This window comes from Anolis carolinensis, chromosome 5 (genome assembly GCF_035594765.1).
Source record: "Anolis carolinensis isolate JA03-04 chromosome 5, rAnoCar3.1.pri, whole genome shotgun sequence".
NCBI classification, from domain to species: domain Eukaryota; kingdom Metazoa; phylum Chordata; class Lepidosauria; order Squamata; family Dactyloidae; genus Anolis; species Anolis carolinensis.
This window is the reverse complement of record NC_085845.1, coordinates 61980375-61995360: the sequence shown is the minus strand read 5'-3', so window position 1 is coordinate 61995360 and position 14986 is coordinate 61980375. Positions and strand designations below refer to the sequence as shown.

Genomic DNA, 14986 nt, shown 5'->3' with positions numbered 1-14986 from the left:
TGTTATGGTAATTGTTCAGTTAGCACTTTAGAAACCATTAGTGGAACACACAGCCACAAAGAGAACCCTACTTCTTGTATTTTCCCCAGTAGCATTACTGTGTGTATACTTTTAAAAGATCAATTATAATAGTGTTTTATTAATATCTTAAATCTTGTTTATATTGTCTTTATTGGAAGATGCCATCTATACAAAAAAGACACATTATATTATTTAAGTTGATAAAGATCTTATATTTCACACCATAGCATGAGTTCTGAAATCTCAAGAAATGTATATTTTTAACCGCTACATATAATTAGGGGACTTAAGGGGTACGAATGAATTCTCAATACACTCAAACTACTTTCTGGTTTCAAAATTGTTTATTTATAAGAAAGGTATTTCTTGTCCCAGTAACCAACACAAAAACCTTTTGTCCAAAATTTAAGCCATTCATCCTCTTTCCTTGAGATTTCAATTTATTTTTTTTCAAAAATTAAAACAAACCCAACCAAATTTTCCCTTCCCCCGGTTTAACCTAAAGAAATTTAGTACAGTACCTTTCAATTGCACTGGATGGGAGATAAAATTTGTAATGTACAAGTATAAAAATATGTTACTCAAGGTTCAGCATAATAATTTAATAGTTTTTTGCTGTTTTGTAAGTATCTGGAAATGGAACAGATACATGTCCTGCTCCTGTCACAAGAGGTAGGATGCCAGCATTTGGTACGACATTCCAGGAAAGAGTCAAAGTGACATTTCTGTTGCCCCTGCAATTTGAAAATAACATTAGTAGGGAAAAATGGCTGCTATGATACAAACTTATGCATTAAGAAATCATTAATCTGATTTTCAATATACTCCATCAGCCACACGCAGATGATCAATTTTTCATATCCACAGACTATCTCAATAAGGTTCATAGTGTGCTTCATTTCAAAAAGGGTCACACAGAAGGCATAATCCCTTGTCATCATTTTTCTTTTCTAACCACTCCAATTCCACTGCAACTGTTCTCAATGTATCTTGCTTTTTTACCCTCCCGAGCATCTTATGCTTCATGACACTGGTTTTATTTCATTTTAATTCACATTTATGAACAGGAGAGGGGCTACAATTTTAAGCTATGTAAGGTAAAGGTTTCCCCTTGACATTAAGTCTAGTAGAGTCCAACTATGGGGATTGGTGCTCATCACCATTTTTAAGCCGAAGAGCTGGCGTTGTCCGTAGATGCCTCCTAGGTCATGTGGCCGGCATGACTGCATGGAGTGCCGTTACCTTCCCACCGGAGCGGTACCTATTGATCTACTCACATCTGCATGTTTTTTATGCAACTGCTAGGTTGGAAAAGTTGGGGCTAGCAATGGGAGCTCACCCCATCAAACTATTGACCTTCCGGTCAGCAAGTTCTGTAGCTTAGCGGTTTAACCCACTGTACCACCACAGCCCCACTATGTAAACCTTTTTGTAATTTCCTACTGACAAAGGCAAAATACAATATGATCTTCATATCTCCAGACACTGCATGGACAGGCAAACCTGTGGAAATAGTGAACCCTATTAAAACAAGAAACTTCTAGCCCAACAATATCACAGAGTCCTAAGATGACCTAGAAAAGGCCTAGAGAAGACATATTTTGGCAGATGTGGATAAATGAAACCATCCCACGGGTATCAATTCCATGGATATAGGAGTCAAACTGAACTCATAAAAGTGGTTGTAAATTCTGCATATAGTAAACTACATAATCTAAGGCTGTTTGCAAAATTAGTGCTGACAGTGCTGTATAATATTGTTCTTCAAGGACAGATATGTCAACATGAATGTATTCTTGGAACTCTACTCTCTTCTTGTTAAAGAACTTTATCATCTATTGAACTGAATGCGATCACAGATATAATATGGCTACAAAATAATACTGAATGAAGTTTTACTCACTTGAGACCATTTCCATCATCAAAGAAGAAATATTTTGATTTCATATCTTTCAAAAGCAACTTTGGACTATCTCCTCTCAAAATGATTCTGTCCCAGAGGACAACCTGGTTCAAAGCCTACAATTACAGTTAGTTCACCAAGTTAAATTCAGCATCCATTTGTTAAAACAAAACACACACACACAAATACGCATACACTGATCAAAAGAATTGAACATATGAATATAGATGCTTGAGGATTTGAATAATTAAGCATTCTGGAGCGAACTGAGCCAAGGCACACCTCTTCCACCAGTGCCTAAACAGGAACATATATTTGCAGATCAAGCCTGTGTGCCACATGGTTTAGCTATTTTAAATATGACAAGGTGAATCAATTTTATTTTTTAAAAAAGGTTTAGTTTTAAGCTGCTTGTAAAACACACACACACACACACACACACACACACACACACACACACACACACTTTTTAAGGAATAGAATGCAGCCTGATTAGGAAACACTTCTACACATGGGGAGAAGAAATGCAAAACATGCTAGTGTGGTGATAAATGAGAAGCACCAGATTTCATGATTTTAAATACACACGTACACACACACACACATAATAAAAGTGAAAATCTGTATGTGTGGGTGGCACGGGTGTCCGTTCACACAGACAGCCTCCAGCCTCCACAAACAGGCTATAATTCCCAGTGCTGAGGAGCCACCAAGTTACTCTTTCCCAGGACATCGCAGATTACAGCGAGCCCATCCCAGTGTTCCTTTCTCTCTCCATTTGCATGACCTCGCCCACTGCCTGTCCCTTAACCTTTTCTATCCTTTCCTATAGCACACAGCAAACAGAGGAATTGATCAGCAACTGAACAGACTGGAGAAGTTTGGGAAGAATTCACCATGATTTATAGGAGTTGTATGGACTGGGATGTATAGTTCACCTGAAATCTAAGAGCACTCTGAACCACACCAATGATGGACCTGGAACTAACTTGGCACACAGATCCAACATGGCCACATTTGGGGGTTATTGACCTTGACATCCAGGAGTTATAGTTCACCCATATTCCGAGAACACTGAACCCATCTGATGGTGGATCTCGACCTAACTTGGCACACAAATTCAACATGGTGGACTTTGGGGGAGGGGGGTGATTGACCTTTAACTCTGGGAGTTATAGTTCACCTGTATTCCATGAGCCCTCTGAACCCCACCAATGACGGATCTCCTAACATCCAAAAACAAACAAGGCCCTTTTAAAATAACCCAGGCATCACCGGGTACCCAAGCTAGTATATCTATATATTCAAAGTCCATTGGACTCAGAAAGAATTCTCAGAAAGAATTGCGTCTGCTCAGACTTATGAAACATGGACTCAAAATTCATGGATATGACAGGTAACACTGATATACACAGAAAATCTACTGCAAGATAAACCCACAGAATGACAACATCTGATAGAACCGAACAATAGTTGTCATCCTTCTGACATAATGAGAGAACATCTGCCACTGAACTACTGTTCATCAATTAGCTATAAGCCATTCTGGACAGCAAGGCTTTCTGGTGGCAGATGTATACTAGCTTACAAAGAGAACCTCAGTCTGAAACTATTCACTATACCAAACCACATAAGAATGAGAAAGACCCTGCTACAAACACCGCCTCACATATTGTTTGTCAACAGCATCAAAAATCATAACAATGTCACCTGCAAAGCCTCCCACCATCTCCAACTGACGCTCTGGTACAAGAGCTAAGAGGGAGCCGGGAAGGCAGTTCCATCTTGTCTCCTTTACCATCAGCTGGAGGCCCCTCCCCCCAGTAACATGCTATGCTAATTATATATATACAATATAATTTACAATAATATATAATAATATATTGTATATACATATAATATTGATAATATTATATTGTAATACAATATAATACTAATTAATACAATATAAAAATACTAATTATATATTATATACTAGCTGTGCCCGGCCACGCGTTGCTGTGGCGAAGTATGGTGGTCTGGGAAATAAAGTATTGAGGAATTGGTGGTAGTTAAGGTAAAGGGTAAAGGATTTCCCCTGACATTAAGTCCAGTCATGTCTGACTCTGGGGTTGGGGCTCATCTCCATTTTCTACACTGCCATATAATTCAGTTAAAATCTGATAATCTGTGGAAGAGGCCTAAGTGAGGACTAACTGTGCCTGTCCCCTGGGCTGAGTAGGTGGCTAGGAGACCGAGTGGGCGGAGCTTAGCCTTCTAACTGGCAGCAACTGGATAAAAACAATTACTCCTCTCCCTGTAATTAGGACTTTATTTTTCTTTTCTTTTTGTTGTATCAACCTAGAGCCATGGATGATGGGTTGTGTTGTCAAATTTCGAGGTTGGGGAGCCTGTAGTTTAGTTGTTTTGTCCGCTGCCCTGATGCCATCACTCTTTTATAAATATAGATTACATGTAATATTACTAATAATATTACAATATATTGATATAGTACAATATAGTAATTTAATGCCAGTATTGTGTTATGCTAATAATATAATATTGTATGTAAATTTAATTTGTAAGCCGCTCTGAGTCCCCTTTGGGGTAAATGTAGTAAATAAATAAATAAAGTCAGGGACATATTTATTTGTTCCTCATCCAATATCATTTACATCATCTTCTGCCCCTCTGCACTCTACATGGGACAAAGAGGGCAGTCTCTATACAAGAGAATAAATTGTCACACTTTGAAATAGAAATGGTCACATATACACAGTATCAGAACATTTCAGTGTCTCAGGACACTGTCACTGAAGACAAGATTGCATCAGTGGTTTAAAGGAATCCCATGAAAAGACTGGAAAGGGAGTTGTGAATTGGGGCACATCCACACACTGCAATCTATTTCGAGATGAACAGAGATACCTGCTTCTGCACACACTACATGTAATAATGTGATTTTTTTCAGTTGTGTAGCTTCTCCTAGAAAGGTATCTGCCATCTACAGATTCAACTTTCTTGGGAAAATATGTTTTCATTCTGTTCCATGATTTAAGACAAAATCTGGACAATTCCTTCCTAAATAAATTATTATTATTATTATTATTTCCCACATTTGTACCCCACCCTTCTCACCCCAAAGGGGACTCAGGATGGGCTTACAACTCAATTAACTTTAATGCCCAATCTCAATTATCTTAAAAGTTAACAAAGAGAAGTGCACTAGGACTGGCTTCTACATACCAGCTATCTAGACACTGAATGATCATCAGTAATATCTATATCTGTCACCCCTTCATTTTTATGATATATACTTCTTATCCAGCCATATAATTTGAACAATTCTAACCAACATGAACTAAGACTTTTATTTGTAATCCATTACCATGCTATCATGTTTTGCTCTTCTAATAATGTCTCAAAAATACTTTTCCTTATGTGTTTGTCCAACAAGTCTGCACTCTGCACTCAAAAAGTAATATTTGGCTCTCAAAAGCTTTTTCTGGAATAAATTAGTTGTCTGAGCAGTGCCACAAGAGTACTTTTTCCTCCCCTTCTTGTACTGAAACAAGGATTATTATATCCCTACTACATATGGGAGTACTCTGCTGTTCTGAGATAAAACAAATGTAATGCAAGTACAAATCCTTATTTATTCACTTCCAAATTCATACTTACATTGTTTTTTGTTGAATATTCTGCTGATAAATACAGAAATAATTGTTTCACATTCCAGTCGAATATGCTATGCAGATGTGGGGAGGTTAAGGAACACACACCATATGAAATTTTGTTTCTTTTCAAAGTTTTGTTTAATATCTGTAAACAACCCATGCTCTCTTTAAAAAGCATTTGAGAAAAAGCACTTCTCTTTAAAAGGCACTTGGGAACCTGAAAGTCATCTCTTTTTATTATATAACACCTTATATTTTTCAAATCTAAATTCTTGATCTCTTTAGTGCAAAGGATTCATGTAATTTAATTTCTGAATCTTGAACTTTGTACATATTGCAACTGTTAAGTGTTGTTTTGCTGAAAAGCAGAATATTCTTTTCCAAACATGAGTCTAAGGCCCTTTGTACATTGCCATATAATCCAAATTATCAAAGCAGATCATCCACATAATCTGCTTTGAACTGGATTATTTTAGTCTAAACCAGTGGTTCTCAACCTGTGGGTCGCCAGGTGTTTTGGCCTACAACTCCCAGAAATCTCACCCAGTTTACCAGCTGTTAGGATTTCTGGGAGTTGAAGGCCAAAACATCTGGGAACTCCCAGGCTGAGAACCACTGGTCTAGACTGTTATATAAACCAGTTCAAAGCAGATAATCTGGATTTTATACAGCTGTGTAGAAGGAGCGTAACCCATATCTAAATCTGAAGTCTTCAAAAAGCAAATCCTTTAAAAGTAAACAATATTTAAGTTTACAAATGTTATAATGGCAACAATTTTGATTCATACACAATGTAATACGCAATTAAAACACGAGAATTGTAACAGCAAATGGATACTAGAGATTGATATTGGGTGTCTGATAGGTACTATGTGACTTTGATTATTTTATCTGTAAGATACTGACATTTTGGAGATTGAAATCCCACATTTTCCTGGGTTTTGTGTACTATAATTTTAAGCAGAATATAAGGATTATTGGTCTCTGGGCATTTTCTGGTCCTGTCATGACAGAAGGACCTATTGGGTCTAGGTCATTAAGCTTGCAGTTTAAAGTCAAAAGTACCGCCAGACTAGTACCATCACTTGAAATAGACCTACATAACAAAAAACCAGGTGGACTTCAAAATAGTACAGAAACATCTGCCAACATGGAGATACTTGACAAAAGTGAATAGGGATGAATTCTCATCTGATTTCTGGATTCAGAGAGGTATGGTAAAGTTGGTGTCAGTTTGTCCTCTCATAGCCAACCAATCCTAATATTTATTTCTACTCAAATGTAGAAATAGGGAGTGAATGTCTGTATGGGTTTGTATTCAAGCCCAGCAAGAAGTAGAAGTAATGCACACTTAGAAAGTGGGTAAAAAAAGAATTAGCATCAGAGAAAAACCAGGACTGAAAGCAAAAGATGAGAGAATAAAGAAAGAAGAGAATGTTCTATAGGACTAAGAACGGAGAATGCTAAGTGACAACAAAGAGGCGGCTGAGATAAAAGGATTAACAGTATATTAATAAATTCTTTTCTCTGATTAACACTGGTATGAGGCCCTTCATAAACATGTAAAACAAGTGCTTCAAAGAGACCATTAATTGGTTTTGAACCAAAGTATGAAGGCAGGTTTTGAAAGTGTTTTATTAGGATGGGTTAAAGATAACGGTGCCTAGATATTCTCTGTGCAGATGTTATGTGACACCACAGAATTGAGAGGAAAGGAAATATAATACAGGAGGCAGAGGAACTGTATAAGTCCATAATCCATTCAGTCAAGGCTAAGAGATTCAGAAATGTTACATTTGCCAAAATCAAAAAGGTTAAGTATCATTAATGCTTTAAAAATCCTCAACTTCTAATCTAACACAGGTTTTAACACTTTCAGCAAATATATCATGCATTCTCTGTTCTTACATTTTGTTACAACTAACTTTAAAGACATTTCATCTTTCCAGTCTTCTATTGACCTGGATTTAAAAGTAAGAAATATATTTCAGCAGGCAGCTAGCATTTACTATAAAGGATATCAGCAGTAATGTCAAAAGTAATGATTCCAAGGTCACTTCTTTCTCCTGGGCCAGTGAAATCTTCTACGTTTTTTCTGGTAGAAAGAAAAAGAAATATATTCAGTTTTCTTTGTAGTTTAGCACCATTTCACACATAAATCTTCAAGGTAAGGATATCTTTATTCAGAGTACAGAATAATGAGGAACACACAGGCAATATTACTGTTCATCCCTTGTAAGAGAATATACATCAAACAATAATGGGTATACTTTATAATATCAGCTTTCTCTATAGTACTTTCAGAATAAAAATACACAGACTTTGAATTAGCAACTCAATAATTTGAAATTATTTTAAACCGTACTGTAGTTATTGCATATTATTAATCACCAGATATATACAGCCTTGCCAGAAGTTCAAATTTCAAGTCAGAACATTTAATTATAAATCCATTATGTATAAGGATACAACTATAAATATTCTCTTTACCATAAAAAAGGTAAAGAGGAACACTGCCCCCTTTCCAATTTCATCTTAATATAGAGATGAACTGAAGGCATTAATTTGAAGACATAAATAGTATTTGAGTTATTTTATTACAAAAAAGAATAAAACCAAACATGTGACAAAGTTTGCTCAAAGTATTAGAACATATCTCAAAATTTGAATAATATTTGGTGGCAAAAATATGTAAGTTTGAGCAGTTGGCCTGTGTGTCTTTTAATTCCTTGTGGTTGAATCCTATGATATTTATGGAAGCCCTCTCCTCCGTCGCTTAACTACCTGTAGTCCATGACTAGTGAAGAGATCGAATTTAATTTTCCCCAGTTCCTGCAAATAGTGTCCGTTCCCCTCCAGAACACATTTACAAAGCAAAAATTGAAGAAAACAATACAAATGTTTTTATTCTTCTTAATAATTTATATCCTGCCTTTTTTTCAAAACTGAGGCTCAAATCAGGTTAGAAAAATCAAAATGAATACCAATAAGCAAAAACAATCGTTATTAAAATACAGTTCGGCTATCTACAGGATTAAAAACATTTTAAATAAATTCTTAAAATACAAAAGATATAAGTCAACAGAACAACACAACTCTAGAATTCACTTCTTTCCTAAAATTGTGTCAGAAAAAGTTTCATTTGCTGGTGGAAAGACAGCAAAAAGGAAGCCATCCTGGCTCCCCTAGGGAGTGATTTCCAACCTGAGAGCAACCCCTAAGACAATAGAAAACTGTGTTCCCAATAAACCTACAAATGGAAGTGACAGAATGGAGAGAACCTTCTCTAAAGATACTGGACTCTAAGAAGACTTTGTACAGTGTGGATGTGACCAAGAAGCTTTCAACATAATAGCCAGCACCTTGAATTGTGCCTGGAAATGAATTGGAAACCAATGAGCCAGTTCAGACACCAAAGAAACCTGGCTCCCAGACCCATCAGTCAATTAAGAAATACATGACAACCCTCATATCCATAGAAGATATGTACAAGACTATGCATGGCTACATGAAACCACAGACAATACCGAACTTTATATTTTGACTAAACAAGGAAGCATAGCATAGCACTGAAGGACCCAGAGAGGTCCATAGAACTTTCAATTGTTGGTCTCTCTATGTTCTCCAGTGTTATTCTGTACTATGGTTGTGCTAGAAAAACAAAACAGAATTGCACTAGAGATACGAACAAACAATACTAAAGGAAATATTTTTCAAAGTGTTGGTAAGTGAAACTGTGGACATTGAATCTATGGATAAGGAAGTGATACTATACATCTAAATTGCAAACACTTGTCTCCAGGGAGAGTTTTAACTCCATCCAGTGTAGGCTGAATTTTGATCCCCTGATCTGCCTTTTGGTTGACCAAGACTGCCTCTGCCCTATTTGCATTAATCTTCATGGAGACCCTGGTGGTGCAAAACCCTTGTGCTGGCAAGACTGCTGACCAACTGGTCTGCGGTTCGAATCCGGGGAGAGCGGGGTAAGCTCCCCTCTGTCAGCACCAGCTTCCCATGCAGGGACATGAGGGAAGCCTCCCACAGGATGATAAAACATCAAAACATCCGGGCCTTCCCTGGGCAACATCCTTACAGACAGCCAATTCTCTTACACCAGAAGCGACTTGCAGTTTCTAAAAAATAAAAAAAAACCTTCACAATAGACCTTATTTAGATTAAACTTGTTGCATTAAGTTTCACAAAACATATTGGTTCAGCAAGGAAATGATATTGGTTTAGCAAGGAAACACATCTTTGGGGTATGGAGGAAAGGAAAAACAGAGTTGACTTCCATTGGCACTCAAAATTCTAGATCCCCTTCCAGTTTTTCATGGTTTTGTGGACAAAATGAAATCCTGAGGTACTCCATAGGCAAAAGGTCAAGCAATCAAACAGGAGTCCAAAAACAGTGTTTCCCAAGTCCCATCCTAGTAAGGCATCCCAGAAGGGTACCATGATTCATCAAAAGCCACAGATGCCATTGGCCCTCTGTTTCCACAGATTCTGCATCCAAGGACTCCATTATACATGGCTTTGAAATATTTTTTTAAAAAATCCAAACGAGATCTTGATTTTTGTCTTTTTTATATAAGATAGACCATTTTACTACACAACCGCATACAACGGGATTTGAGCATCCATAGACTTACGAATCCACGAGAAGCCCTTGAATCAATATTGAGGGCCTATTGTATAGCACAAACAATTGGGACACATTTCCTTGCTAAGTTAGGTATCAAATACTCTCTTACATTTTGTAGACTGATCAAACTACCTTGCATTCACAATATAATAAATAGAACATAATTTACATGCTGGCAAATAGAAAAATTAAGAAGCTACATAAAGCGTTTGACAAAAGTGTGCCAAAGTAATGTCAGCGGTGACACCTATAATATGTGGCTACATTATTTTTATTTATTTACTGTCTGGAGTTGCAACAATTACAATACAATGACATGTTGGCAACTGATCTTACGCATATGACACAATATATGAGAAGCTATTAAGAGCATGCATTATCATAACTTAATTCACAGAGAGCAGTTAATTTAGCATGTGTTAATTGAGTATGGTGCATCAAACTCGTAATTTAACACATTCAAATGAGATGTTCCAACTTAAAGCTCTGCAAGATGCACAAATGATTCTAATGGCATCTGTAATAGTCACTGTAGCCTCTGTAGAATGAGGCTCACTCATAATCACTCTGAAAAGAGACTTGGTTTTGTCAATGAAAAACAAAGAAAAAAGGGAAGCTCTGCTACAAAATAACATGTCATTGAAAGGAGCACATGCTTGGCAATAAACTGCTTGTGAAAGAGCTCTCTGACATTCATTCGGCCCAATGGCTGAGTTGCCTTTCCATGCACACTCCTAAGGGAGCCTGCTAGAGGGCAGACTACAGCCCTCTGTAGAACACTGTAGAGTTCGTGTTGTTTGCTCATTGGCTCACAGAAAAATGAAATGAGAGGGCAGGAAGGAAAGGTTTATACTTTTGGATTGATAATAGAACTTCAGTAGCAGAGAAGTAACAAAAACAGTTCAAAAGAGCAATATGCAAAATATATATTTTTAAAAAGCAATCCAATTTTAAATCCAAGCCCTTGTGAGCCATGTAATTTCAACATATATGGGAAAATAGTGTGAATGTATGTGTGTGAGAGATTATGATACTTAGGCTCTTTCTACAAAAGGTACCAAACCCTACTGTTAATTGTGCCATTTATCACCAGCTGCTCTGAGAAGACTGTGCCATACATGAGTTTTGAGCTTAGACTTGGGTCCTATCTCTAAAGAAACTCATTATGCTAGTCTGAAACAAATTACATAGATTAAGACTGTCACAGACCTGAAAACCGGAGAGTCATAAAAACTTTTCTTTTAAAAAGTATGCTGGATGGCCCTTGTGGTCTCTTTCAACTCTGATTCAATGACTGATAAGAATTTGGCATTGTGCAAAACTGACCTCAGAAATTGCATATGCAACTTGCTTTGAGGTTTCTATTCTGTCAACTGTGACTTGAACTAAATTGGTCAATATTTTTTGAAAGAACTGTGTGTGAGGCACTTAATGCTATATTCTGCTTTTGAATTCAACATACGACATATATTAAAAAAAAACAGCTACAATATTGCAATACAGTAACCTTGTGGCCATGTGTCTTTAAATTTGCCTGTAGAATTATCAGGATCACATAAATTTCAAAGGGTTTTCTTAAACAAAGTGCAGTGGTTTTGCAAGTTCCTTTCTCTAAAATATAGCCTACAGGACCTGATAATTTACTGGCCTCCCACCCAAGTACAGGGAGTCCCCAAGTTACGAACAAGATAGGTTTGTAGATTTGTTCTTAAGTTGAATTTGTAAGTTGGAACAGGTATATTTTTAAAGTGTACCTCCAGCCAAATATATACATATATGTAGCTTTGGGTAGAATAAGGAATTGTTAACACCCCTGTTGTGTTTGTTTTTCTCTCTGTGTACCTGTTCAGAAGATTTCACCTCACTTTCTGTCCCCGACAGAATTGGATTTTGAAAAAATTGGCTTGTTGTGGAAACAAGAATTTATGATTAAGCTTCAGTGGAGACACCTTTCCACCCATGAAAACTCTTCCAGGAGTGAATTTCCCTTTTGAGGGGAAGATTTCTCTCACTTCCTGTTGTCTTACCCCTGTTCTTAACTATGAGTTGCTTGTAAAGTCGGATGTTTATAACTTGGGGACTGCTTATACAAGTTCAGTGACCCTTATGTGGAGTTGCAAAATCCAAAACCATTCATGTGGGTGCCTGAGACAATGTCACCCTTGCTTCCTGATAGTTCAGTGTACCCTAACTTTGCCCCATGACAAATCTATTAAAATAATGTGTATAAAACGACCTTCAGGCTATGTGCATGATGTATATATGAAACATGGGTGCATCTAGACCAGGTAATTGGTTGACCATTTGACAAGCTGGTTAGGGCTTCTGGGAGTTGGAGGCCAAAACAGCTTGAAGGTGCCTGATGGAGACTGCAGAATTGTAGTTTGAGCATTGTTTGCCAAAGAGTGCTGCTGCTTCACCAAACTACAACTCCCCCTTCGCCCTGCCATAGGAAACAGTTGTATCTTCGAGTATTATTTGAATTGATCAATCATGAAGAGAGTGTGATTTAATTCTTTACATTTTATATTATAATAAATCTATATTTGCATCCCACTTTTCTCCCACAAAGGGACCCAAAGTAGATTACAACATATTAAAAGCAATACAAGTATCTTTTTCCTTTTATTCTAGGTATCAGCGTTCCCCATTTCACGTCCCCATTTCACGTCCCAATTGTTGTGTATTTCATCCTCCTTTCAAAAGCATAATCCTGGAGCATACCATCTGCAAAAGATTCAAACCATTTTTAAATTCCCATTTTTCCCTGCTCTTTCCAGCCCAAGGCTAATGTTGCTTGGCTACTTCAATGGGCACCCCAATTTAAGGGAGATGTTAACAAGCTGGAATGTGTCCAGAGGAGGGCAACGAAAATGATCATGGGTCTTGAGAACAAGCCCTATGAGGAGCGGCTTAAAGAGCTGGGCATGTTTAGCCTGCAGAAGAGAAAGCTGAGAGGGGACATGATGGCCATGTATAAATATGTGAAGGGAAGTCATAGGGAGGAGGGAGCAAGCTTGTTTTCTGCTGCCCTGGAGACTAAGACACAGAATAATGGCTTCAAACTACAGGAAAGGAGATTCCACCTGAACATTAGGAAGAACTTAACTGTGAGAGCTGTTCAGCAGCTCTGCCTTGGAGTGTGGTTGAAACTCCTTCTCTGGAGGCTTTTAAACAGAGGCTGAAGAGCCATCTGTTGGGGGTGCTTTGAATGCGATTTTTCTGCTTCTTGGCAGAGTGTTGGACTGGATGGTCCATGAGGTCTCTTTCAACTGATTCTATGATTTAATATGTTTTATGATATCTGCCCATTTATTAGTGCTGCTCTTGCCCTCAATTTTCTGAAAAAAATACTACTTTTCGTTGGAAACTAGGCATGTGGGTTTTATACATCTGTGGAAATTCCAGGGTGGGAGAAAGAAGTCTGTTTGAGGCAAGTGTGAATGTTGCAAATGGCCACCTTGATTAGCATTTAATGGCCTTGCAGCTTCAAAGCCTGGCTGATTCCTGTCTGGGGGAATTCTTTGTTGGGAGGTGTTAGCTGGCCCTGATTGTTTCATGTCTGGAATTCTCTTTTCAGAGAGTTGTTCTTTATTTACTGTCAATCTAGCTTGTTTTATTTTATTCGTTCAGTCACTTCTGACTCTTTGTTACCTCATGGACCAGTCCACGCCAGAGCTCCCTGTTGGCTGTTGCCACCCCCAGCTCCTTCAAGGTCAACTATCAGTATTAAATTAAATAATTTAGTCTTTGCTATTTCTACATGTTATCCACTATTTTTAGTCTATAGTTGTTGTTTGAATGTTATGGTGAACTCTTATATTTTAAAAAGATTAAATTAAAAGAAAATATATTCTGACTCTTCATGACCTCATGGACCAGCCCACGCCACCAGTCACTTCCAGGATACCATCCATCCACCTTGCATTTGGTCGGCCCCTCTTCCTCTTTCCTTCCTTTCCCCCCAGCATCTTTATGTACTCTAAGCTTTCCCGTCTTCTCATGATGTGGCCAAAGTACTTCATCTTTGCCTCTAATATCCTTCCCTCCAGTGAGCAGTAGGGCATTATTTCCTGAAGTATGGCTACCAGTATTTAAAAAACTCTAAACTCAGGACAGTAATAAAAGAACAACACTCAGAAAACATGGGAATTCCAGACATGAAAAAATGTGTGAATGTTGCAAATGGCCAGATTGATTAGCATTTAATGGTCTTGCAGATTCAAAGCTTGGCGGCTTCTGTTAGAAATTGTGGGAGTTGAAGTGCAAAACACCTGGAGGGCCGAAGTTTGCCCATGCTGGGATATAGGATACTCTACCTGACACAATGAATGAAGGCAGTCTGACTGCTAATGACATCCTGGGAGTTGTGGTTCAATGAGGCGTCAGCACTCTTTGGCAGGGAAGGCTAAGACTACAACTCCCAGGATTCCATAGCTTTCAGTCATGGCAGTTAAAGTGGTGTCAAACTGCTTTCATATCAGTGTGGAAGATTGGAAGCGAGCTGGTGCCTTCAGAGGACTGAAGAGGGTCATGAATACGCCTCCCTCCCTGCCCTCAGGCTCGTGGCCCACGGAAAACGCCCATCTCTTTCCCCTTGCCTGGACTCACAGCATGACCCGGGAGACGGCGATGTTGACGGGCACCGTGCGCTCTTTGAAGGCCGTCGTGATGAAGCAGCCGAAGGTGAGCGCCGCCATCACGCTCAGCGAGAAGGCGAAGAGCGAATTGGCGCGGGTCAGCACAGTGTTCATGTTCCCCGCC

General features: G+C 38.2%; 1 protein-coding gene across 1 annotated transcript; it reads right to left on the bottom strand.

Moving 5' to 3' along the window:
* Positions 1-346: 346 nt before the first annotated feature.
* Positions 347-14976, bottom strand: spcs3 (signal peptidase complex subunit 3). Its single transcript, XM_003221642.4, has 5 exons — positions 14834-14976; positions 7602-7675; positions 5585-5661; positions 1925-2040; positions 347-755 (listed from the first exon to the last, which is right to left on the bottom strand). The coding sequence occupies exons 1-5, from the start codon at positions 14974-14976 to the stop codon at positions 623-625; spliced, it is 543 nt and encodes a 180-aa protein (XP_003221690.1). The 3' UTR covers positions 347-622.
* Between the last annotated feature and the right edge of the window lie 10 nt (positions 14977-14986).

Coding starts and splice junctions, on each gene's coding strand:
- spcs3 (XM_003221642.4), bottom strand. CDS start 14,976: ATGAACACTGTGCTGACCCGCGCCAATTCGCTCTTCGCCTTCTCGCTG. Junction 5,662..7,601: donor TACTTTTGACATTACTGCTG/ATATCCTTTATA, acceptor TAACCTCCCCAC/ATCTGCATAGCATATTCGAC. Junction 756..1,924: donor GATGATGGAAATGGTCTCAA/GTGAGTAAAACT, acceptor TTCAAATTGCAG/GGGCAACAGAAATGTCACTT.